Raw genomic sequence first — 27,569 nt, 5'->3', positions numbered from 1 at the left:
TAGTTAAAAATAACTTATCAACATAATTAGTCCATATACTGAATCTTAATAGTACAAATGTGTGTTATTTCATGGCTTTATCTAGCTACAAACTTCTCCAACCGCCCCTTGAAATCTCTATTTATTTCCAAGAGATAATGGCGTCGCGTTGCGTTCCAATAATACAACCATTTGGAAGAATTCTAAATAGTCATATTTCTTTTTTCAATACTAATTTGTAATTGATGTCAAATTCAACACAAGTTCCATGAAGCTACACTTTCCATGCAGTAGTATTTTTTATGAATACATAAAAATTGCAAGTGACAGTAGTTTGATACTATATTTAGAAATTAAATTATATGTATATAAGTTTAGCTTGAACTGAATCCATTGTAAAAATCAAATCCAATAATACAACTATCTGCAACTATTCTAAAAAGTCATATTTCTTTTTTTCAATAAAAATTTGTAATTGATGTTAAATTCAACACAAGTTCCATGAAGCTATTTATTCACTTCCCATGCAGTATTTTTATCAATACATAAAAATAGCAAGTGAGAACATTTTGATATACTCCCTCCGGTCCGGTCCTAAATATAAGAAACAAAATACTTCTTAGGTTCATTGAAAAAAGAATGTATCTTAGTCTATATTATAGACCAAATACATCTAAAGTTAGCTTGAATTGAATACATTTTAAAAATCTAATCCAAAATTTAATCCAATTCAATTGTCATTTTCAATTCTTTGATAGGTGAGACCCATAGAAAACAAGCCTCCACCCTGCACAAACCAGGTAAACTGTATGCCAGTTTCAGCAATTGTTCTTGCCCCGCATCCAATCCAATCTTAATAGCATGGTTTCTGCCTTAATAACACGACTAATAATCTAGCATTATATTTCTTAAATGAAAAGCAAGAGTTTCCTTTCATTAAATATTAACGAATTACCAAATAAAAACAGAGAGAACCCATACTCCTTTTCATTTTGTGCATCTTGTTGCTTCAATTGAATGGAAAAGTAGTTGAGTGATAAGAACTGGTCATCATAAAGAATTGAACGACAAAATAATTTTTTTGAATTACTTGATGCCTGCCAGTTTATTCTTACCCTTTTTCATCAACAGTTCCATCTCTCCCATTCAAATTTTGGGCTCCCCATTTCCTTCACAAATCTAATCTTGAACTAACTCTAAAGGCCAAATTCCTAATGATATCACTCAGTACAACATAGAAGTCAAATTAATAATGTATTATTGACTAGTAAAAGTGAAAGGTTCCACTCTGATCAATTAATTCCACATGCAAAAGCAAATCTACTTTATATCCCCTTCAGATGGAAGATTCTTTAAACTGAATATAAGAATAATCAATACAAATCAAATATAAGATTACATACACACATGAATCTACCATACCCTTCTTTCATTGCAAACATATAATATATATGACCAAGCACAATGCAGTAATTTCATGCCCTATGTTGAACCAGTATTAAGTAAGAAGAAAATGGTATATTTTTTCTCTAAAAAAATCGTAAGTTCTGTTAAAGAAGTTCCACATCGCTTGCGATAACGCCTGAATAAGTATTTATAAAGAAGAGGCAATCCTCACCTTACAAGCCGGTTTTGTGAGGATGAGTTAGGCCCAAAACTCAATTCTAAGATGTATCAGAGTCTATCCACGATTCGCTGGGCCACTTCATCGGGCCGCCTGTAATCAGGTTTCTGATCGGGCCCTCCACCATTTATATCCGCGCAATAAGCCCAACAGTGCTGAGCGCGAGGGGGTGTGTTAAAGAAGTTCCACATCCCTTGCGATAAGGCCTGAATAAGTATTTATAAAGAAGAGGCAATCATCACCTTACAAGCTGGTTTTGTGAGGATGAGTTAGGCCCAAAACTCAATTCTAAGAAGTTCAAACCTATAACTCACAAGCTCCCAGATCTTCATACATCAACGTCTGAACGTATTGGGAACTCAATGCCCCTTAGTGCAGGTATGTTGTCTAAATCCTCTTCTGCAAACATTGGAAGCAACCATAGGGACTTGTTTGTGCCAAAAACCTATAAAAGAGGTCAAATAGATTTCAGAAAACCACACAAGTGACTGACTACATTCACAAGCTATTAGTTTAATTGGAAATCATGTGGTTACAATTACTTTACTTTTCAATAAACGCTTACAGAATTCATCACATAACTTAAGATTATTTTCAAAGAATTGGGTCCAGAATGTGACAGTTGAATGAACATTTTCCAAATGAAATAGAGCTAGCTAGTATTTGTAAAGTCTTTCACAAAATAAGTTATATGCTGGAGGATTCCACTACGTATAGTGTAGGACCCTTTGAACTGTGCAAATTGGTAATGGTCCCTATAACAGTGGAGATATATATATATATATAGATACATAACCATAATGTGTTCAGTTAGGAAATGAAATTAAAGATTTTGTGTGCCATTTCAGAGACTCTGATTCATAACCATAAGCATCACATCTAATAAGCTCTTCAACTAGAAACTGATTCAATCAAAATCAAATAATGGCGTGCATTATTGTCAAAAAATTTAAATAATGGCGTTCATAATCAGGGGGTCCTTATTGCCAAAAACATTTAAGATCATGGGCCTTTTGGTTGGTTTCAATTTTTTTAAAATTCATTAAGTTTATAATTACTGCATTAATCATTTGTGTAGTAGTAGTATAGTATTTATTTTGAGAATGTATATGTTGCCTGTTTTAATATTTTTCAAGTTATTATTTTCCAAAAATTATATAAATAAAGTTACCAAGATGACTCTCTATGAATATATATAATGCAAGTAACAAACTACATATAGGTCAGCTGATATTACATAATGTAGATGATAGAGAATAAATTAGCTGATTGAATTTAAAGTGTTTAATAAAATTAGCTATAGAAGTAAATACAAAATAACATAAAAATATATTTGAAATAAATATTAAAAAAACAATGAAAATAACAAAGATATAAATGAGAGAATGTGATATGTTATATAAACTCAAACGCAAGAAGTAGCATCTCAAATCAACTACGATCGGGAGGGGCTGAAACCACTTGATGCCAAAACTAATCCCCGAACCAGATTAAACTGGTAGTGAAAAACAAAAAAATAGATGTTATAAACTCGTAAAAATATAGTATATTCTACAATTTTTAAAACAAAATACTATTTTTTTTTTGTAGAGAACAAAATAGTACGCTCTCCGGTCTCAAATATAAGAAACAAAACAAAAAAATTAAAAGTCTCAAATATAAGCAAAAGTGTATTGCAATTATTATGTTTTATGACATTATTCCAATTTCAACCAATAAATGTAATGTTTTACACTTTTCAATGTGTTTTTTCTCTTCAACCACTACTTTCTTAAAACGTTTGTTTTTTTGAAAATTTGCTTATATATGAGACCGGATGGAGTACTTTTAACTAGTAAAAAAGATTACCATTATCATTATATATCTTGACAAAAAAAATAATTACCATTACGATCAAAAAAATTTAATCTTCTATAGGCTATAAGCTTGTGATTAATCCTAAGCATAAGCTAAATGGAAATCAAAGATATATATATATATATATATATATATATATATATATATATATATATATATATATATATATATATATATATATATATATATATATATATATATATATATATTGGAAATATGTGATTTGGTTTTCTTCCTCAATTCCCTTGTAGATGTTCTCAAATATCTCCTCCAAAATTACCAGCTACCATGAACGAAATTGCATTACCATGCCTTCAACTCTATGTTTTGCAATTACATGGCTCCTATTTTATTTCATTAGATTCTCACGGAAAGAATTTTCGACAAGTTCCTATTTTATTTATGGCTTAATTAGTAAAATGGTCCCTTAAAGACATTTTTGGTTTCAAATTGGTCCCTTAAAGAAAAAAAGGTCCAAATAGGTCCCTTAAAGAAAAAAAAAGTCCGAATAGGTCTCTTAAAGACATCTCCGTTAATCAGTTTGGTCCCTAAAAATAGGTCTAAATAGGACCAAACTGATTAACGGGGATGTCTTTAAGGGACCTATTCGGAATTTTTTTTCTTTAAGGGACCTATTTGGACCTTTTTTTCTTTAAGGGATCAATCTGAAACCAAAAATGTCTTTAAGGGACCATTTTACTAATTAAGCCTTTATTTATTGTACAAAATTCTGGTTGAAGAGGTGAGGTGCTTGGGATATAGGTGTCATGTGATAACATTCAAAAAGAAAGATATGAAAATAATTTTGATAAAAATTGAAATTACCACGGAACCAAATTAGATTGAAATCTGTGTTAGTTACTTGTGTGGGAGGAAGAAGATCCAACAAAACAGTTTTATTGTCATCGCCGAATCAAGAGTTTTTTTTTAATTAAGGAGCAATGGAATGATTTAGTAATGCTTGATCATAGGAGATGGTTTAATATGTAATTAGAGTTGTTAGATTAAAACAAAATGGAGGGTCTTGATTTGGAGTAACTCAAAAGAGTTACTCTTGGAATCAATATAACCCTCCTTATATATATATATAGGGGGCTGCTAACTTAGACCCAGTTGGGTCTAAGTTAGCAAGGTGCACCTTTTCAGTTGGACAAAAATACCCATGTTTTTAATTTTTGAAAGAATAGAGCAACAGGGGCATTTTTGTAATTTACCCAACAGTACACGCGCCCCCACCTTCTTTTTCCCCCCCCAGGACACGTGGCAGCGTGTTAGTGGACAAAATCAGCGCGCGTGCATCACACTCGCCGACAGGCGCGCGTGGTCTGAAGGATTTCGCGGAGAGAGAAAGCCTTTTGAAAAGGCAGACCACGTGTCAGCATATGATTGGCTGCGTTAATTTTTTTCCATTTAATACTTTAAACTCGATTATTTCGTCGTAAATTAATTTTTTATTTTTTATTTTTTATACCAAAATTCATAAATTTTTTTTCTCTACAAATAGAGACTTGGTTCGTTAGATTTGGACACAGAAAAAAAAACCCAATTTTTCACTACCTTAATCTCATTTTTCACTACCTTACATCAACTCACTGAAACCATTCTACCAGAAAAATGGTTTCAGAGTACAAATCTCTGAAACCATTCTACAAGCTAAATGGTTTCAGAAGCAAATAACTAATAAACAACTTACTGAAACCATTCTACCAGCAAAATGGTTTCAGATTACAACTCTCTGAAACCATTGTACCAGATAAATGGTTTCAGAAGCAAACACAATTAATAAATTACTCACTGAAACCATTCTACCAGTAGAATGGTTTCAGAATACAACTATGTGAAACCATTCTACAAGCTAAATGGTTTCAGAAGCAAATAACTAATAATCAACTTACTGAAACCATTCTACCAGCAAAATGGTTTCAGATTACAACTCTCTGAAACCATTGTACCGAATAAATGGTTTCAGAAGCAAACACAATTAATAAATTACTCATTGAAACCATTCTACCAGTAAAATGGTTTCAGAATACAACTATGTGCAACCATTCTACCAGTAAAATAGTTTCAGAAGAAAACATTAGTTTTTAATTACCGTTTTATCTCATTTAATTAACTAAAAATAGTTTCAGGTCTCCAAAAATTTCATAAAATATACCAAAAGTTCCAGAATATTATCTACTATTTTCCTGGTATAATGGTTTCAGTGAGTTGGTTGAGTGGTGCGTGTTAAATTACAACACACAAGTAACGTATTTAGTAGACAAAAAATGAGATTAAGGTAGTGAAAAATTGCGTTTTTTTTTTTTGTGTCCAAATCAAACGAACCAAGTCTCTATTTGTAGACAAAAAAAAATTATGAATTTTGGTATAAAAATAAAAAAATAAAAAATTAATTTACAACGAAATAATTGAGTTCAAAGTATTAAATGAACAAAAATCACGCCCAGCCAACCATTGTGTGACACGTGTCCTACTTTTAAAAAGCAAATTTTTCTCTCTCCAGGTTGTAATCCAGTGTGACGCAGGCGCTTGAATCTGATGGATCAGGATGATCTGGGCTGTCTGATTGATCAGACAGTCTTGATGAGATCAGATCTTGGCTGTCTGATGGAAATCAACGGTCTGTAACCATGGTCCTTCGGTACGCGCGCGACACTGGATCCGCGTCTATTAATGGTTTAAGAAGGTGGGGCGCATGTACTGTTGGTGTAAAATTACAGAAATGCCCCTGTTGCTGTATTCTTTCAAAAATTAAAAGAATGGGTATTTTGGTCCAATTGAAAAGGTGCACCTTGCTAACTTAGACCTAACTAGAGTCTATGTTAGAAAACCCCATATATATATATATATATATATGACTTAATTGCAATTTTGGCCCCCAAAGTTTCACAATTGTGCGATTTTGGCCCCCCAAGTTTCAATTGTGCGATTTTAACACCCTAAGTTTGACAATTGTGCGATTTTGGCCCCCAAGTTTCAATTGTGCGATTTTGGCCCCCCAAGTTTACCCCCTTTTACATTTGTTAGTCCCCCGTTGACGTTTTTAACTAAAAATTGCTCATGTGCCATTTTAAAATTGAAAAAATCTTTTTTTTTTATTAAAAGGTTGAATAATTGTTGTTTTTTTTAAAAAAAAAACAGTTTACAAAATTTTAAAATTAATTAAAAAATTAGTTCATAAAAATAATTATTCAACCTTTTATTAACAAACTTTTATTCATTTTTTTTTTGAATCTTAAAACATATTTTAAATTTTAATTTGTTATAAAAATATATTTTATTTAAAAAAATTTACAAAAATTTTGAAAAACAATAATGATTAAACTTTTTAAAAATTAATACGTTTTTCTTTTTAAAACTTTTTTTTAAAAAATGTCACATAAGCAATTTTTAGTCAAAAAGTCAACGAGGGGCTATCAAGTGCAAAAGGGGATAAACTTGGGGGGCCAAAATTGCACAATTGAAACTTAGAGGGCCAAGATCGCACAATTATCAAACTTAAGGGGTTAAAATCGCACAATTGAAACTTGGGGGACCAAAATCGCACAATTGTGAAACTTGGGGGGCCAAAACTGCAATTTAGCCTATATTGCTTATATTGGTATTAAGTAAAAGAAACCATAATATAAGAATAAACCATCTAAGAAAAAAAATGATTCAAGCTGAAATATAACTCACAGATCATATTGTCGTTATTGTACCAAAAAAACATCATATTGTCATTAAAAAAACTCACAAATCAAATTGGAGCCTCTGTCTTGTGGCCTTTTCTTTTTGCGCCTTTTGGGAACGATATGAGTAACCGAAACCAAAATAGGTGCTACCAAGCTTGATATTGGAGTTAGACATGTGAGACTTCCCCGGACACAAATGAGACTGTCATATGCTGCTGAAATGGCTTGTGGTAGTAAATGAAAAACAAGTAGGCTCATATTTATATCTTTGTTTCCGGCTCAGGTGCAAACACGTCAAATGGTTCAGCTGAGGAGGAGACAAAATTTCACAAGAGCTTGTTTACTTTATTTAATTAGAAGTTGAGATTTTGTATGCATATTTAAATTGATGTATTTTTTCTGTCTAATATTTTAATAAAAATTCTACATTTAATTTGTCTACCATTTCATTTCTCTTTCACTTGACTTTTGTCTTAGTTTCTGTGTTTGGTACAATTCTGTAACAGAGACGTTCACATTCTAGAAAGCAAACACCCTTTGATTTCTCCGGCTAGGAAGTGAACACCTTCACTGTTCCCTGACAGGGATATGCAAACACAGCCAATGCCGGAACTGGGAAGAAAATGTTTTTCTACACGTTGCTTAACTTCTTTTTTGCTGGTTAATGATACGTAAAATAGCTTAAATACACAATTATATAGGAGGCGAGTTCGCATTCCACATAGCGAACTAAGAAAATGTGTTCGCCTTCTAGGGTGCGAATGTTTTTTTTTTTCTTTCAAATTTCACATGGTGGGTGGAGGCATTTTGAGGGTGGCACAACAATCACATCTTTAACTCACTTGCATTTTATAATGTGAAAGCTACTCGTACCTTACATTGCGAGGGAGTTAGTTTGGTAATTTTAGGGTGACATGACGATTTTCGGGGGCGCAAAAAGTAAATTAAACTTAACAACAGAAGAACAGAACATCAGAATAACATAACAACAAAACCCCCAAATTTAAATACTCTTTGTGAAGAACAGAACAACAACAACAACAACAACAACAACAGAAACAGAAAACCAAGAACTCAACAACAACAACAACAACAACAATCAATTTGAATCAAAACTAAGTAAACTCCGAATTCAATCAAAACTAAATCAAGATTTCCCAAATTCAATCAAAGAAACAACTCAAAAAATTTCAAAAACCTATAACCTAGAAAAATTATAGAAATTTGTCTTAGTCTCAACAATTCATATCAAAATTTCATGACCTGAAATTGAAACCAAGGGGTTGAGCAGAGTTTCATCACCTGAAATTGAAAACAATCACCTGAAATTGTAGAAATTGAAAATAAGGGTCGAACAGAGAAGAGAGTGGCGGCGTGGTTCGAGCTCGAGCAGAGAGAGAAGCACGTTGAAGCTTGATTTTGCCCTTTCTTTTTCGGTTTTACCCTCCATTATTTTCGTTTTCTCTCAACAGAAACAAAAAAATTCTTTGCGAAGCTCGAGCAAGTGCCCAGCCTTGCTGGGCGGTGAATCCGCCTATGTCCACAAGCTCCATGGTCAGCCCAGCTCAACTCATCCACGAGCTCCACCTCAGCTCGTCCGCAAGCTCCATCGTTAGCCCAGCTCATCTCAACCACGAGTTCCACCTTCTACACATCATGCTCATCGTAACTTAGTCTTGGCCTACCACACATCTTGTACGAAGGAACAATGACATGAGCTACATGTGTCGACCTTAACTCCACTTGATATGTGCAGATAGATGACGTGAGCAAAGCATGCTTCAGCTTCACGTGATGGGCACGTGAGCTACGCGCGCCAACTCCACGTGTCCTGTACGGACGAGTCCTTGCTTATTAGGCTTGACATCCAAATCTAAAAAAGGCACATTAGGTCAAGAAACATTGGACTATAAAAGGAGCATTTATGAGAGATTCAAGGGAGATTCATTCTATCATAAACTGTGCATTTAAACTTTGGTAGTGCTCTTAAAATAAAAGGGCAGCTCACATGTTGTACTCACTTAGTGTTTTCATACGAGAACAGTGCATTTTTTCACTTTACGATTTGTAAAAAATGGATATTTTTAGTCCTCGAAATAATCTGAATAAAATATAGGGTAAATAGTGTTATACCCCCTGCAAAATAGGTGAGTTTTGCGTTACCCCCTGCAATTTTTTTTTTTGAGATTACCCCCTGCAATGTCAAGATTCTTTGCGTTACCCCCTGGCTCAACAAGTGGACACATGACATGGACGAATCTTGACGTGGCAGCACACGTTAAAATTAATTAATTTTTTTTTTTTTAAATGCCAACTCAGTAATTATTTATTTTTTAATTAAAAAAATGAAAAAAAAACTTAAAAGTTGTTATATTTTTACGAACTTACTTAAAAGAAAGTTTTGTTTTTTGTTTTTTTTTTTACTAAAAGTTGTTATTATATATAAAAAATAATATATATATATATATATATATATATATATATATATATATATATATATATATATATATATATAATAGCAAATACAACAATAATAATAACTAATAATAATAGAAAGAAACAACATTTTTTTTTACGGAAAATAGAAAGAAAGAAGATAGAAAGTTGGGTTTCATTCACGATGAAAATAGATTTGCCCTAACCCCCAAATTGAAATTGAAAACGAACAACAATCGCTGAATATGAACGGATCGAAAATGAAGATGAAACCGACGAACACCAAGAAGAAGGAAACGGCGAACTCGAAGAAAGAAACGACGAAGAAGAAGAACGAAACTGTGAAGACGAAAAAGAACAAAACTGAGTTAGCAATTTTTTATCACAACTTTCTTTTACCTAGGTTCGTAAAAAAAAAGTTTCTTTAAAAAAAAAAGAATTTTTTTTTTCATTTTTTTTAATTAAAAAATAAATAATTACTGAGTTGGCAATTAAAAATAAATAATAAATAAATTAATTTCCACATGCCATGCCACGTCAAGATTCGTCCATGTCATAAGTCCACTTGTTGAGCCAGGGGGGTAACGCAAGGAATCTTGACATTGCAGGGGGTAATCTCAAAAAAATATTTTGCAGGGGGTAACGCAAAAATCACCTATTTTGCAGGGGGGTATAACACTATTTATAATAGGACTAAAAATGTTTTTTTTTAAATACACTTAAAAGCTCGTGATTTTTTAGGGAATAAAAATATATTTAAACCAAAATGCTTTTACCTCCTAAAGATCGTGATTTTTTTTTGAAATACACTTAAAAGCTCGCGATTTTTTTGAAATGTTTTTAAGTCAACTCATATGTATTTTGCCATATTTTGAATTAATTTTTGCAGGTCATGCTTAATACATTACATTATATAAATCTCTTGCAAAAGTTTATTATTATTATTATTTTTATTTTAACAACGGAGGAATGAAATATGAATTTTTAAGTTTTTGGTGCTTTAAAATTCAGATTTAATTCATCTTTCATTAAAAATTTCTAATTTTTTGTGGGAGAAAATTTTATAATATTATAAACATGAATACAAAAATCCATTCAAAAATATAAGAAGTAGACATGAATTGAATTAAAAATAATGACCAAATATCATGATGAAAAAAATTTAGAACAAAATTTACTTAAATTTTATAGGGACTTAAAATAAAATTTAAAATATTCAACTTATAATCTTACGTCCGTTTTGATTGACTTATTTTTAACTTATGAAAATTAGGTTATACAAATAAAAAAAGTTATGTTAATTCAAAGTTGTCCTTAACGAAAATTATATATTCATCGGTTGTATTTTCATATAGAAACTTCATCTGCCGTTAGGATACGATCCATTCCATTTTCCCACTCCATTATTATAGGTTTAAGGGTTTTAGAATATATATTAAATAATTGGATCCACCAAATATCCCATTATTGTATTTATATTTCTAAAACTTTAGTAACGACAAAAATAGAGATTAAAAGATTAATAGAGAGGATTATGATTCAACCAAACCTCCATTGGAAGCATCTCGATCGGCAGCTAGGGGTCGGATGAGCTTGAGGACAGAGTAGTGAGGTAGCTTGGGGATATTTGTGACAGTGGCCATGGATGCAGAAAGAGTTTGAAAAAGTGTCATAATAATGATAAAGGAAGACATTGCTTTTGTCATGGTGGCCAAGTGTGAGAGAGTCGGAGTAATTTGTTGGTTCATTCTCTCAACATTGTTGTTTTAAAGACCCAAAAGTGGTAACTGGTAAGACATCATTTAAAAATAAATAACATGATACATGTGATAGCAGTTGTATGTAGTATATATTATTGTATGTGGTAGCAGGTTTTCATTGACAGGATTTTATAAATCTGCATCTTTTCCATGCGAGTGATTTTTATTATTTGTTTTTGAACTATTGTAAACTCAACATTGTTGTTTTAAAGTCCCAAAAGTGTTAACTGGTAAGACATCATTTAAAAATAAATAACATGATACATGTGGTAGCAGTTGTATGTGGTATAAATTATTGTATGTGGTAGCAGGTTTTCATCGACTGGATTTTATAAATCTGCATCTTTTCCATGCGAGTGATTTTTATTATTTGTTTTTGAACTATTGTAAACTCACAGAAGTGGAAGAAGAATCAGAGAGTCGATTTTGAATCTAGTCCCGATATCCGACCTAATAATTTCAATATTTTTTGGCAGTTGAACTAGAATTTGTGAATATTTCTATTCTAGTAGTTCACACCCACCTTACTTGTGCACATTAAAAGGATCTTTAAATATAATAAGCATGGTTCGTAAAATAAAATACAAAAATAATTATTACCTAGCAAGAATAAAAATGTTTAGAGGTTAACAACGTCAGTATTGTTCAGCAGCAAATGAATAATAAATAACTCAAAACTTGTGACTTCTTACATCTTGCCGTATTCCGATACAACTGATGGTATACGAAACTAGCAAAATTGGTTTCTGTATACAGAAATTTTAATAAATCATGGAAATGATCCCGTTTCTGCAATGTTACAGAGTGAAGCATTCCACTGTGGACAGGCGGCATAAATAAACCTCACATAGGGTCATGTTGGCCTCGGGATTTTCCTTTGTGATTGTGTTGCCTTGTTCCAGCACTTCTAAAAAACCACAGATCAAAGTACAATACCTTAGCAACTAGCCTCCGACCTAATATGTTTAGCCCGTTTTTTCTTATGTTTCTTATGTACACCGTTTTCTGTCATAGAACTATTTTCCTTATTTTTGCGAGAGTCCCTGTTTTCCTTATTCTCCTTAGATGCAGATTTTCTCTTTTTCTTGGAAGAGCGCCTGCTGGGCTCTGCGCCGGTGTTTTCTCCATCTCCGCGTGGTAGCGGTTCTTCTTCAAAATCTAACTGCCAATTGCATAACATATCGTGCTCTCCGTACTGCTGTTGTATTGGCTCACCAGCACCAGGAAGCAAACTATTAAAAGTCATCTCTCCGTTTGACCCGCCTTTACGCTCCATCAAGACAGGGTCTGGTCTTATTATAGTGCCAAGAATACTCCTGTTAGGTCCTAAGCTCAGGATGACCTTGGGATTTGTCAAAGTTGTGAAAGCCATTAAAAATGCTGACCTAACCTGCAAGAATAACAAATAGAATTGCATTTGAGCCCCCACTTTAAACCAAAGGATAACATTTTCTAGAATATTATCATAATATCATTTACTCGAGAAACAGACATACATGTCATGACTTAATGAAATCTGGAAAACAAAATGAAAGTCATGGATAGAAGAACAGGAAGCTCAATGCAACAATTAAATGAAAAACACCATTGGATTGGTATCTCCACGCTCTAAGCCTTGAGGAGAACATTTTCTACAATATTATCATAAATATCATTTATCTTAGGGGATAAAAACAAACCTGGAAGTAATTGAAGGAGTTCTTGCCAATGTCATTATCTGGAGTCTGATTCAGACAAAAAAAAATTCAAGTCAATCAACTATAGCTATGATATAAATTTATCTTGATGCACAACATAATAAAAGTTAATCCACTTCATGTTATATGAATTATATATATATACTATAAAAATAAATTGCAAGGCATTTACTGCAGAAAATAGAGAAGACAGACTTGTACACAGCTGCTTAATAATGCCCAGTTTACTACTCATTCTGTTTCTTGCCTTCTTCGTAGGCACTTGGCAAATAACCTTTATAGCAGGGGTGGGCAGAAAAACCATAAAACAAAACAGAACTGGAAAACTGAATTGAACAGAACCATTTTTAACCAAACCATAAAATAAAAAATCCAAACTGAACTGTTGCTTTTAGAAACGGTTTGTTAACTGAACCATATGTTTAAGTTCACCAGTTCACCGAACTAAACCATCCATGGTCAAAATATCATTGTTCTGTTCCATTAGTTTCACCGCCATCACCACTCACCAGATCCACAGCCATGGAGAATCACCAGATTCACCTCCATCATCAACGACAAGATCAGGACAACCACCGTCGACGCTGTCGTGCGCTAGGATGGATGGTCAAAATATCATTGTTCTGTTCCATTGGTTTCACCGCCATCACCACTCACCAGATCCACCGCCATGTAGAATCACCAAATTCACCTCCATCATCAACGACAAGATTAGGACAACCACCGTCGACGCTGTCGTGCGCTATGATGGTGATAGCGTGACCATTTGTCACTCCGTTGGATCTAGAGAACTAGCTCGAGCAGCAAGAGTTAAAGTCGCGAGTTACAGCGGTGGCGGCGCAAACTATGGCGATGGCGTGAGAATTTGTCATGACGCAAAACTCTTACACCAACAAGCAAAATTCCATTGTTAATCTGTGTATCTCTGAAACAAGCATCAATTCTTCTTTGTATTCTTTGAGATTGCAACTTTTACCAGCTATGGAAGCATCAATTTTGAGATTTTACAGTGAGGATTGAAACATTTTTGTGAAGAATGTGTGATAAATTCATTTCTCCTTATGAAATTGATGATGAGATTGTTTAGTTTTTCATGGTTCATGTTGAGTTTCACACAAATTTAGAACAGTTCGGTTCAAGATTAAAGACAAGCAGTTTGGTTCAGTTCAAGCCAACTGTGTTTGGTTTGGTTTGGTTCAGTTCAGTTTTCTCCATCAACCAAACCATGACCATCCCTACTCTATAGTCCCAATTGCATCTGCTAGAGAAATTATGACTCAACATTTGTAGACTCCAACAAAACAAATATTCGCATCAGAAATTGAGACTCCAATCAAAACAAACTAAACCCGGCATCATAGAGAAGTTAGCGCATTATACCCACACAACCACCCAAAAAACACACATTAATAAATTTGCAAACGGTAAATGCAAATAAAAGATGGAGGAATGTCATGAAAGTTCATATTTAAAAACATGTCAACTTTCTTGCGCCCACCAATAAAAATTTACTTTACAAAGACAAAAGGCAGTTCATCAAAGAGAACCTGAGGATCCTGAATGCCGAGAAGAAATGGCCGTGTTTTATTGTAAAACCTGAGAGATGAAAAGGGGAAAAAGTCAATAAGGTTTTTAATAATAAAAAATCGAATAAAAATCGCAAATATATCCAATTCCTTACCCTCTACTACTCTTTCGGAAAAAGGTGCCTTCTCCAATACACGATACACCAACATCTGAGGTATTTAATTTACGTCCATAAAAATCAAAAAAATGTACCTAATTTCCCAAAGAAAAAAAGCACATGTTATCAGAAGGAAAACGTTGCTATATATCTTACTTTACAACCCAAATAAGAGACATCCAAACAAAGGAATGCACAGGATCATTTCACATTTTTTCTTTTTTAAAACCTCAGAACTATTAAAAATAATATAACATGCCAAATTGCTAATCATGGACTCCCAATTGCATGGCACTTGAAAAACAAATATGTAAACTGTAGTTCAGAAGATACGCACCAAAAGGACCCCTAAGTTGTGCTCTGCAGTAGGTTGGCTCTGACGAACATTCTGAAGAATATAATGGTCACAAACTTAGAGATGACATAGGTCAAAATAAGTGTTTTGAACTTAATACAATGCCAAAGATTACAGCATAATAGCAAAAGAAAAAGAAAAAAAAGTGAACTTTAAGATCCATTTTTGTTGATATGTAGGTGGATCATATGTAAGTGGACCAAGGCCGGAGAGTAAAAAAAGGAACTGCATAAGCACGTTTAAGAATTGCTCACCCGTAACATCGCCATCAGCATGGTAAGGAGGGCATACGAACCAATCCCACCAGAATATACCTGCATACTTTACAAGAATCTTCCATTAGGAAGTCAAGAACCCAGATAAGTGCAAGAGATACAACATTTTTAACAAAAACTCATACCTCGTTAAGTTCTCTTTGTTGTAAAAATACTTTCAAAATCAAACACAGCGGCCGTAGTTGAGGCCACTTAGCCACTGCTTCCTGCAAATTCATTGGTTCAACCAAGAAGAAGAACATACATAATGTTAGTCCAACACTGAATCCCCAAGAGAATATATTTTGTTCATTTTAATTTTTATTCCTTCAAAAAAATGGGAAAAAGAGAAATTTCTCAGTGCAGATAGAGTTTTAAAAATGTTTTTATTTTGAGGGCTTCTCTTTTCAAATCTTCTTATTGGAATTTTAACTTCAAGGGTATTGAGAATAATTTGAAAAATGTGCAATGCAGAAATAACAACGTATTGCACTATTGCCCACACTAGGGGCCTCACATTCATGACTTGGAATTTGAAACAAAAATAATAGAATATTGAATAAAAAAGTTCGAAGTTAGAGTACTCTAATCAAGTAAAACAACTTGAGTTGATATATATGTAATTCAAATAAGAACCCTCGGGCAATAATTCAAGAACCACATGCAAGAAGTAATAAAATCCTACATGAAACAATAATGATGTAAAAGTGGTGTTATTATATGCTTCCAAGTTGTTGTATTTGTTTATGTAATTAAATTAAGGAAAATGTTAACCGGTGCCCTAAGGGCACTTGTTAAGGAACCTAATATAGTAGTGTATTTCATTGGAAATAGTGTAGTCAACTTCTAAAAAGTCTAAATAGTTATTTTTTCAACATAAAACTCTCTTTTAGGTTTCTTAATAGGTTCCCTTAAATTAAATAAATGTCAACTTCTTAGCGCCTTGATCAATATAACACAGTTCACAATATAACGCCAACCACATATGTAAGAATTTCATAGAATCATTTTCTTCCATTATTTATTTACAGGAGAATTTAAACAAAACTTATATAAATCAATTGTATGTATTAGAATTTGTAAATTGATCAAAATATAGAAAAATGAATCTTGAAACTACGTAGTGGAAATAATAAAAGCAAACCTGAATATACTCGGCAGCTTTAGGTCCATTGTCTATGTCAAAACTGAAGAAGAAAAAAAACATTAATTCCACAATGGATAAGTGATATTGAGTTTTGGAAAAACGAAACGAAAACATAACACTGAAATTGGTTAAACTGGTTTTTATGCACACATATTTGAGCAAGAACACGACAATCTAACATTGAGACATGTGACGACCATACATCTAGTGATAGTATAAGAATAATAATGTAATTGCAACTTGCCTTAATATGTAGTGGTGACTAGTACAACTAATGTTAAAATTTAATGGTATGAAATTAATAGTATGGTCACATTGCATTATAGTCTATGTTCTATAACTATTTACCTCCTTGATAAGAAAAATAAATGCATGATGGAAGAAAAACAACAAATGGCCTCCCAATGGAAATACAAAAAAAGTGAGTTAAGCAGAATTTGTATGTACACCAAAGAAAAATTAATGAACAAGCACAAAACGACTTCATATGGTGCATATTATATATCATATCAAAGAAATTTTCCCATGACAGACATAGCATATGGTATTGCAAAATAACCCCACTCCCCAATACACAGACAATAAACTAAAAGCCATCATTTATTTTTCAGTAGTTTCAATTAGTAGTTTAAGCAAATACAGAAAATTATAAAAAAATCAACATATGCAAAGAGGTTCAATTTAAATACTTCATCCAACATCTAATATCATATACAATTATACAAACAAATTACCAGTAAGCTAAAACCTAATGATGACATTAACATCATTAAGTGGCATAAGCAATAAGCATATAGCAATTAAGAAAAAGTGTGAAACAAAAATCTAGCAATCAAAAATCAAAGAGGAGAATGTTGTCAAACCTTATATCAAAGGAAAGACCACTCTTCTTTTCAACGAATTTAATAATTGGCACGCGAGCCTTTCCAATGACCTGAGAAACATTCACAACCAAAACACCGGACACTTAAAATTTCGAATAAACACTTTATATTGGCAACAAAAATACTGATATTTGAGTAACCAGACTAGACCTGTATCTTTTTTGCCATACTTCTCTGTGACAATGATCTAGAAATTGCATTCAAACCAATCTGCGGATTCGGTAAGCCTGATTTCAGAATCACAACCTGTGGCCAAAAAGATTTGATAACAGTGTATATATAAACCGATCAGCCATATGTACTAGTAGTTCATATGAAAGGTTCAGTTCAGTTAAGCATCAGAAATGAATAGGATGACTTACATCAATATCACTAGTTGGAAGGTACAGCCCTGTCCTGAAAGACCCAAAAATTTCAACCTAAAAGGAACAAAAAGTCACACATTCATTGACACATACAAAAAAAAAAGAAGTTATCGACGATAATTGGATAAACAGATTAATAAGCGCTTATCATATATTCTAGTGCTTATATATAAGCTATTTCTATAACAAATGATAAAATAAAGTCAAACGGTTTGCATATAAACTATCATAAAGATTGTATGCCTTGATAGAAATAAGCTGAAAACAGCGCCTTATAAACATCTCATAAACTGTGGTCCTGTTTGGATAAACAGCTTATTTGCAACTCATAGTACACACACTTATCATGAGAAACGCTTACATATAAGCTTACATAGGCCATTTTTATAACAAAAGATAAAATAAAGATAAATTGTTTTTATATAAGCTATGAGCTATTTTCATAAGCTATATTGGAGAACCTATGAAAATAAGTTGAACAGAACTTATGAAAATTGTCATAAGCTGTTTTAATGTTATCCCAAACAATCTCACAAAACTTTTGTTGGTAAATAAGCTCAAAAAAGTCAAATTCAAACAGACCCTGTTTCTATAAGCTCTCACAAGTACTTATGTCACAAGTGCTTATATCAATAGTAGTTAAGCTCAAATAAACCAATCCAAACATGCCAAAAAGGATGCAATGCCAATAGCTAACTGATAACCATACCTGACAATGAGGCCATATATGTTTTATAACTTCAAAAACAGATTCTATTGCTGCATCACGTTTAGCTTTCTCTTCTGGAGTAGGTGACAAAAACTCACAAAAATCCACTATCTCTGCACACCAACCACCAAAGTACAATTTTTTTTAGCAAAAAACAAAAAAGGAATCTCAGCTAAATACGCATGCACCAAAACAAAACACAATGTGTTTCAATTCAATACCTTTATGAAGCTGAAGCATGGGACTTCTGAATTTGCCATTCCCACGAAACCAACCACCTTCTAGCGTCGGCTCGTGTTCAATAGCCGGCGTTTTTGGCTCAGCCGGCGTTTTCGGCTCGGGGAGGGGGTCTTCGGCTTCGGCTTCATCGGCGACATCGAGGGAGAAGAAATCAGGGGCAGTTGAATAAACCGAATCGACTTGGGGAGTATCGAGAGAAATTTCGTTGCGGAAAACGGAGTATTGTTCGTGGTTGTTGGAATCTGGGGGATCATCGGCGGTGAGAGGAAGTGGACTGAGGGTGGTGTAGAGAATGGTTTCGGGAATCTGAAGATTCTCCTGGTCAACCTCCATTGAAGTTGAAGGAGATAGAAGTGTGAAAATTGAAGACGGTTGTGAAATTGGGGATTGAATTAGGGTTTTTGTTTGATTAGGGTTTATGTTATGACGCGGTGGCCGAATCGGTTACAGATGGTAACTAACTAACTATCTAGTTAGTTCCGATTCCGAATAACATAGTAACTCCAAAATTTTAATCTAAATATTTTTCACCCCATAAGCATAAGCATAAGCACTCGTTATTCTTCTAAAAAAATATCTTATATTCAATAGTTTTTTGATCAAAAATATTCTAATTAGTTATATTTTTTATTTTTATACTTGAAGTGAATCCTTACCCCAAAAAAACTTGGAGTTATGAGATAAGTCTCACGTAATGCCAAAATAAACATCTTGGATCGGTCATCTACTTTATGTGTGAAAGTTTTCAATAACTTGTAATTTCGTCTATCTACAAAAAAAAATTCTATTTCAAAATGGATATGAAAGTTAACCACTTGCAATCGTCTTATCGTTGATCCAAAACTTTGATATACTCTCGTTCCCCAAAGAGATGTCACATCTCAACCCAAAATCTTAAGGGTGTTAGGTATATGAGTCACTTTGTTTTTTCCACCATAAGTATCCAGTCCACTAGACCACATAATCTGGTTCGGGTCAGTTCTAACTAGAGCTGTCAAAAATGAGTCGGGCTGATGGACCGGCCCATTAGCCCACGGTCTTAGGCTGGCTTGGCCTAAAAAACATAGCCCAAAATGCAATCAGACTTTTTTTGGGCCAAACTCATTTAGCCCATATGGACATCGGGATGGGCTGGGCTAGCCCACCCCGCTTTGGGCTGACCCATTAGCCCATCATTTAATTGATAAAAACACATTTTTGTGATTTTTATAAAACTAATATCAATGAAAAATTATCATTTAATTGATAAATTATTATAAAAAATATATTTAAATGTGTAAGCTTAATAAAATGGGGTATATTTACCTAAAATTAGAGTTTAGTTGATATTTAGTGATGATGCAAAAATTATTTACACTTGCATCAAATAACATCTCAATAAAATTGATAATTATGAAGAACTAATACATCAAAATATTATAAAAAAATATTGAATAAAAAGAAAAAAAAAGTAAAATGAAATGGGCCAGGCTGACCTATTTGCCCAGTTGGCCCACAAGGGTCGGGATTGATAATTGCTGGCCCAATAATAATAGGTCCGGGCCAGTCTAGCCCATCTATTTTGACTTGCCCATCGGGCCGGACCTGCTAGCCCATTTAACAGCTCTAGTTCTAACATCAAGTGATTTCAGCCCCCTATCGATCACAGTTGTGGGGGATCGAACTGTGATTCTTCCTGCCAAGTCCAGCATCAATCAACATTGGACCAACTAACGATTGGCGAGTCACCTCTTTTATATATTTAATATTAGGCTACTTTATATATATTATATTTATTTATATTTTCACGCAATATGTGTAAACATTTTTTTTTAGTTTACAATGAGTTGGGGATCAAACTCATGACCTATAACGTACTACCCAAACCCCTAACTACTAGACCAAACCTAGTGGCTTAATATGTGTAAAATTTTTGAATGTGATGTTTGTCGTTGTCACAAGGCTCACAATAATGTCTGATTAATTTTTATTTGTTTTATGATTAAACTTTAATATTTTTTTTACAGTGAGTTTGATTGAAAATAATAAAAATTTAATATTTTTTAGGTTTAATTGCAGTTTTGGTCCCCCTGTTGTCACCCTATTTTAAAATTTGATAGTTTTAGGCTCACAACACATATTTTGTCTAAAATATGATGATACAACATGTTTTCAATTAACTTTATGAAAAAATTATTACAATTTCGTTGATGTTGGTATTTTCTCACCTCCAGATAATATATCACGTCGTTTAAAATATATCACATAATCAATTTATAGTTAAAAATTATAATAGGGCGACAAAAACTATCATAATTTAAAATAGGAGGGCCAAATATGAAAAACGATAAAAATAGGGGGATAAAAAATGCAACTAAACCTATTTTTTAATGTTGATGAATCTTCGTGGAAATTGTGAAAATGTGGATAAGAAAATAATACTTTCCAAAACAAGAAATGTGGAATAGTTTAAATGGTAAAAAAATGAGTGAAAAAGTATCCTCCGCTAAAGTTACATCTCATTGACATCAAAAGTCAAACTTCTAACCAGTTCAAATCTTCTACTACATAAATCAATCTATTATAGTTTTTTGACTTAAATGCAGTTTTGGCCCCTCAAGTTTCACAATTGCTTGATTTTAGCCCCCTACATTTCAATTGCTTGATTTTAACTCTCTAAGTTTCACAATTGCTTGATTTTAGCCCTCCAAGTTTTAATTGCTCGATTTTGGCCCCCCAAGTTTACCCCATTTTGCATTTGCTGGCCCCTATTGACTTTTTTGACTAAAAATTGCTTATGTAACATTTTAAAAAAAATTAAAAATATGTTTTAATTAAAAAAATTAAAAAATAATAATATTTGCTTTTATAAAAATGTATTAAAAATTGTTTTTTTAATAAAAGGTTTAATAATTATTTTTTATTTAAAAAAAAACTTTACAAAGTTTTTAAAAAATAGTTCATAAAATGTTTTTTTTACTTTTTTATATAACAAAATTATTTTACAAACTACATATAATAAGAAAAATATTTTATAATTTATTTTTAAAAAACAATTTGTAATTTATTTATTTATTTTAAAATACTTATTTAATTTTAAAATGCTACATAACCAATTTTTAATCAAAATATTCAACGGGAGGCTAGCAAATGCAAAAGGGGGTAAACTTGGGGGGCCAAAATCGAGCAATTTAAACTTGGAGGGCTAAAATCAAGCAATTGTGAAACTTAGGGGGTTAAAATCAAGCAATTGAAACGTGGGGGGCCAAAATCAAGCAATTGTGAAACTTGGGGGGCCAAAACTGCATTTGAGAAGCTAGCTAAATTACACAATAAAACAAATTCGACAACTACAAAAAAAAAAAAAAAAACAAAAAAAAATCCGACAACCAAATTAATGATTTATTCGGTTTGCAACCTAAGATAAAGTTTCTGTTAGAAATACACAAGTGCCAACTCATCCCCTCATAGAAAACGGTTACACATAGGATATACATGCATTATTTGCTATCCAAAACAACAGTTCATGAATCATGATACATTTCAAAAACTATCTATACATTCTTTAATTAGAATGATACACAACCTATATACATTATATATTCTAAACACATAAATTCAATGTCACCAATTTAAAACACATAACATAAAATTCCAAAGCATCATAAAAACATAATTGTCACACACTAAAGTTTCATTGATTCATATCAATTAAACACATAAAACCAATATGGCAGAGTTAACAGAAGTTTTTCCTACAGGCAAACAATTTGATGGTTTAATGCACATGTATGTATATGTCATAACATTTGATCTTCCAACATTTGTAATGATATGTATGATAATCTCATTGTTTTTCTTCATATTCCATCAAATTTTCTATGGTTTATTCTATTGGTTAATGGAAATGAGACCTATGATGAATGAAAATGACATTGAACAAGGTATTACTCATCTAGCTTATGATGACGGTGATGATGATCATCGTCATCTTGAAAGAGTTACAATCTTTCATACTCTTTTGTTTACCAATTTACAAGCTTGGACAATGGTGGCTACAATTGAAGAAGATAATTATGATGAGAAAAGAGGACAAAAACTTAGAGCTTGTAAGAAATTGCCACCATTGATGAAATATGATGATGGAATTGGAATGCAGGATGATGAGTTAAGAACAAGTTGCAATGAATGTGCTATTTGTTTGGAAGATTTTCAAAAGGGTCAATTTTGTCAAGTTTTTCCTGTTTGCAAACACATTTTTCATTCTGATTGTATTGATCATTGGTTGCAGAAGAAATCGACTTGTCCGATATGTCGTCGATGTATATAGATAAATAAATAGATAAATTATTTTTTGGAATTATTTGTGTATATATATCTATATTTTTTTAATGGAATATATATACCTATAAGTTTGAACAAATACTAATACTAGCTAGTAAGTAAATTCAAATAAGCCAATTCAAATAGACCCTATATTTATTTTGTTAAGGCCATATATATTGCAACAACACAAACTCAAAGTTAAACTATAATGTATAACTAAATATTGATACACCATTCATCAGATCATTTGCACTTTGTGCTTCAAAAAGTGCAATTTGTGAGTTTGTCTATATTTAAGCTTCTGATTCAGCCACTACAGACACCTTTTCATATTCTGACCCTTTGAATCTTTGAGGTATAACACATTGAGCACCAAAACGTTGCTGCAAGTAGATAATGACAGCAAATAGGATACCTCCCAAAGGAATGACAATATCCCAAGTAGTGGAGTAAAAATCTGCATTTGGATTTGCATAGAAGTACGATCCATCGCTGAGTCGAGCATAATTATGAGCCCTGTAAAGATCATATGCATGTGGCAAAAGTCTAACAAAAGTAGTTCCAAAGTAAAATGAACATGAAAGAACATTCTCATTCATATTTGAAAACAGGTTTAGAATGACTTGCGGCAGAAGAAATCCATCCAATACCAAACCACCGTACGATTTCATTTTCTCCCAAGATGTATCATAATGAAAATCATCTCTTTTCAACTTCAAAAGCAATGAAATCAATAATCCAGCTGCATACAAGGGGAAAGTCACATAGGTAGCCTTTCTCTCAGCAATCCAGAGTCTATTCTCGCTTTCGTTAATCTTTCTTGATGACCAAGTTACTTGAAGGAGGAGGAATTGCAACAAGAAAGCTACCATGGTGATTATCCTTACAGATATTTCATTAACTTCAAGCCATCCAACATATCCAACCACAAAGTTTTTGTTGTAAAGATCTTGAGCAAGAGTTGCTTCAAAATTGAGAACAAGTGGTATCATGTGACCTAATGTGAGAATTGACATCATGGAAATTGAGATTAAGGGAAGCGCATTAGGATTTCTCTTCACATGGTATAGTTGCAATGCGATGAAAACACATGATAAAGAGGTAGATATCAGAACCATGATAATCTCCATATCCATTCTCCAAACAGCTTTTATTGCCGTTTCAGAGTAAATTCCATATGAAGATACCTCTAAACTTTTGAAGTAAAGATGATCTGATTTTTCGCGCATGCTTTCGATACTTCCTTTAATGTGGCTTCCATTTGTTGTATCCAATGATGGAAACTGAAACTTCAATAGAATCTCACAGTCAACAGATCCAGCTAATGGTGTTCCAGCTTTCGAGTTGAGATTGCGGCAACCAATCATACACAAAGTTCCTGTTCTAGCATCATAAATTCCTTCTGCAGAAATCGTCACTCTATAAGAAGACAAATTAAACATTGAATTCCTGTTATATAAAGTTGCATTGGAAAATATGGTAATCTTGTAGCTAATGTTAAACAAGCTAGCATTGTTGAACATCACCATAGGAGATTCTGCTGTGAAGTTTGAGTTTGAAGTATAAGCAGGATCATCATAAATTTGCTCACCAACAGATAAAGGAGCCAAAGAACCAAATGCTACTTCTATATTGGACTCTATATCTCTAACTGACATACCAAATCTCATATCATAAGAATAAACATTTGGAAATATTGTTCTCCCTTTGTTCTCTACAACCTTGTGTGTTGGACATGATTTCTTAACTTTTTCAAGCTTGCTATACTCGTACTTGGACGCTCGATATCCAACCCTAGCATCGTCGAAAATTCTAAATGTTATCATCTTGAAGTAGTTTGGATCATTAGCAGTTTTGTTACTCCAAATTTTTCCAACTATGTTATTAGTATTTTCGATTGACCAAACCGAAGGCAAACTCAATCTTAATCTTACCGAGCAATCGCCAATACGAGTTCCATCCCAAGATGATTTCATGATGCCAATGAAATGACAAGCAACTACATGTAAAGCATTTTTCTTCTCATCCCACCATCCTTCCCCTATCAACATAGTTTTCGGATTGAAACCTTTTTCAATCCAATAATCACTTTTATTTGAAAAAACCATCAAAACCTTCAACCTATGTTTATCTGTATGAGAACATTCAGCACCTTTCAAAGACATCATATATGGCAATTGATCACTAACTACAGGACTGCAATTCTTTGGAGAATTGCATTCATGAGTGTACTCTAGTTGAAGTCTTTTAAGAGCTCTTGAGAGTGGTAATGAACAAAAACTTGATGAATATGGATTTAGTGACAAACCCTTTTTCTCAGAAACTTCACTTTCAAAAGAGAATTCATTTTCAACTTCTTTAGAATCCAAACTATAACTATAATTTGCTTTTGAAAACATCATTAAAGAAATGGTTTCAAAGTAATGATTTTTCTCATCACCCTTTTCAGAATTCAAACTCTCTAAGCTTCCACTAATGAAACTAGTGATGTTACTTGAATCGAAAACATTGTTAAGCTTTAAAACAGCATCATGATCAAGAGAATCACCTGTTTCAGAATAACTAATTCCTGTTCCAACCATGCAAACTTTACCTGAAGATTTTGACCAAAACCCTTCAAGCTTGAAAGTTACATAATTTGATCGGAAGTGGCGTTGACTTCTATAACTTGGTTTGTCACCATAGCTAAAGCTTGATACATTATAGTAAACTGTGTTTGGTTTGGTTCTGAATGAAACAGTGGATTCAACTTTGAACAAGTCAGTGTTTATAGTTTCATGGATTTGTATGTTTGAAAGGTAAAAGGAAGAGTATTCGATGAAGGAAGTTTCATCATGGATGATTCCTGAACCTCCTGTGAAGTAACCTCCAAGAGGGAAAGAGTTATGGATGATGAGGTTTTTGGGAGTTGATTCTGTGATTATGGAAGAACAGTGATCTTTGTAAGAAGGTTGTGATGAGGAAAAAGAAGAGATTGTTAAGAGAGTGATAAGAAAGATGAACATGGAGAGATGAGAATTCATGATTATCATCAACTATAGTTTATGGTTCTGTAATCAGAAAAATAAAGGTAGAGGATTTAAGGAAGATGAAAAGAGTTTACTTCACTGTTTGAAAAAAAGGCCAAATTGCAATTTTGGCCCTTAACTTTCATAAACTTGTGATTTTGACCCTTTAACAGATGGACAATGACTCACATCGTCACGTCAACAAATGTGGCAACTCATGTTGACGTAAATGTGAGTCATTGTCAATGTGGCAAAACATGTTGATGTGACATATGAGTCAATTGTTACATGTACGTTGACTTGATCAAAATCGGTGTGTCATTATTTTGCAAAATGAACTAAAGTTAGCGGCTAAAATGACAAGTTTGTAAAAGTTAAGCGTCAAAAATGTAATTTAACATAAAAAATCAAACAAATGAAACTATTATAATAGTTTGGTAAAACCAAGTTGAACTGGGGTACAAGGGTTATGTTCTTTGGTTTTGTTTCTAAGCCGAAACAACCTTTGCAAAAAAGTGAATTGCATTTTTTTTAACCGAACGTATTCTTTTTTTTTTTTTGTTGAATACTAAGGTTATTAGAGAAAAGAGTCTTTGGAAAGTAAATTCTAGCGAAAAAATATTCCTTTCAGAAATCATTTTCAGTGATCTCTAACGACTAAAAATATAAATGATAAAAAATTATGACCGGTGACCTATGGATGAACTATATGGTCGAGGGGAATCTTTGGCTAGACATATAGATAAGTATATCCGGAACCGTGGCAAACACGGATAAAATGAAACAAAAATTTAACATTTTAATATTAAAATTTTCATAATTCTCAAATTTAAAGAATGAAAAATGAAAAGCTATTACATAAAAAAAAGAAAAAGAAAGTAGGATCTTGTATTTGTCAAAAGTTAAATAAAATATGATCATGTATTAATATATAAATATAGTTCCTGTGTAAATCACAAAAAAAAAAAGTAGGCCACGTATAAATTACAGAAAAATAAATCATTTCCCTTATACGTAAAAATATAGACTTGTGGTCCCATAAGTCCTAGCTAGCTCAACTGACAAAATGCCGAAATTATTACGCCGGACATCGTGACCCGGGTTCGAATCCGGGATCTCACAATTATATGAGAGTTTAATTTCATTGGATTATTACTTCATCTAAGACAAAAAAAATATAGACTTGTGTGTAAACTTTAAAAAAAAAAAAAATCGCCCGCCAAACAAACAAAAAAAGTTAAATTAATGTCATAATATCCATAGTAAAATAAATATGAAACAAAAATACCCTAAAAAGGTTATCTGAATATATCTTATATTAGTTAATTTTCACATCAATATCCTCCAAATTAAATAAATATAGAGCATAGTATAAATTAAAAATAAAATACAATTGTCTTTGTGTTAATATATGAATACAAATATAGAACCCACTTGGGATTGGTCGAGTGGTGTTGGCTTGGGCCCTTGGAGTATGCTCCTCTCAAGGTTTCAGGTTCGATTCCCACTGGTGCCAATTTCGGTGGGCTAAGTCCATACAGAGCAAAAATAACTCTGGCTTTAAATGGGACCCCCGCAAGTGGGCGGT

General features: G+C 32.8%; 2 protein-coding genes and 1 long non-coding RNA gene across 6 annotated transcripts; all 3 read right to left on the bottom strand.

The window, feature by feature from the left end:
• Positions 1–1,220: 1,220 nt before the first annotated feature.
• Positions 1,221–11,306, bottom strand: LOC123895184. 4 transcript variants are annotated; one of them, XR_006804116.1, is made up of 3 exons: positions 11,123–11,306; positions 8,440–9,010; positions 1,221–2,048 (listed from the first exon to the last, which is right to left on the bottom strand). It is a non-coding gene; the product is annotated as an uncharacterized LOC123895184 (long non-coding RNA). The 4 variants fall into 4 exon arrangements; XR_006804113.1 differs by having other exon boundaries at positions 8,460–9,010; XR_006804115.1 differs by lacking the exons at positions 8,440–9,010; positions 11,123–11,306 and adding an exon at positions 2,151–2,337.
• A 595-nt stretch (positions 11,307–11,901) lies between these two features.
• LOC123895173 (terminal nucleotidyltransferase 4B) lies at positions 11,902–19,253 on the bottom strand. The gene is made up of 13 exons (XM_045945404.1): positions 18,650–19,253; positions 18,429–18,541; positions 17,717–17,773; positions 17,505–17,600; positions 17,334–17,404; positions 16,468–16,510; positions 15,470–15,550; positions 15,324–15,383; positions 15,052–15,102; positions 14,712–14,809; positions 14,578–14,626; positions 13,013–13,057; positions 11,902–12,723 (listed from the first exon to the last, which is right to left on the bottom strand). Exons 1-13 carry the CDS (start codon positions 18,999–19,001, stop codon positions 12,271–12,273), a joined length of 1,569 nt encoding a protein of 522 aa, XP_045801360.1. The 5' UTR covers positions 19,002–19,253; the 3' UTR covers positions 11,902–12,270.
• A 4,013-nt stretch (positions 19,254–23,266) lies between these two features.
• LOC123896473 lies at positions 23,267–25,996 on the bottom strand. Its single transcript, XM_045946854.1, has one exon. The coding sequence runs from the start codon at positions 25,994–25,996 to the stop codon at positions 23,267–23,269; it is 2,730 nt and encodes a 909-aa protein (XP_045802810.1).
• Positions 25,997–27,569: the final 1,573 nt, after the last annotated feature.

Source organism: Trifolium pratense, linkage group LG7, assembly GCF_020283565.1.
Source record: "Trifolium pratense cultivar HEN17-A07 linkage group LG7, ARS_RC_1.1, whole genome shotgun sequence".
Taxonomy (NCBI): Eukaryota; Viridiplantae; Streptophyta; class Magnoliopsida; order Fabales; family Fabaceae; genus Trifolium; species Trifolium pratense.
Note: the sequence above shows the minus strand (reverse complement) of the source record. Positions and strands in the feature narration are given on the sequence as shown.

Bases quoted from the DNA above. Each gene is read 5' to 3' on its own strand.
- LOC123895173 (XM_045945404.1), bottom strand. From the start codon at position 19,001: ATGGAGGTTGACCAGGAGAATCTTCAGATTCCCGAAACCATTCTCTAC. The intron at 18,542-18,649 runs GTATTGAATTGA...GTTGGTGTGCAG, and splicing joins CATGCTTCAGCTTCATAAAG to AGATAGTGGATTTTTGTGAG. The intron at 13,058-14,577 runs GTTCTCTTTGAT...TGTCTGAATCAG, and splicing joins TCGGCATTCAGGATCCTCAG to ACTCCAGATAATGACATTGG.
- LOC123896473 (XM_045946854.1), bottom strand. From the start codon at position 25,996: ATGAATTCTCATCTCTCCATGTTCATCTTTCTTATCACTCTCTTAACA.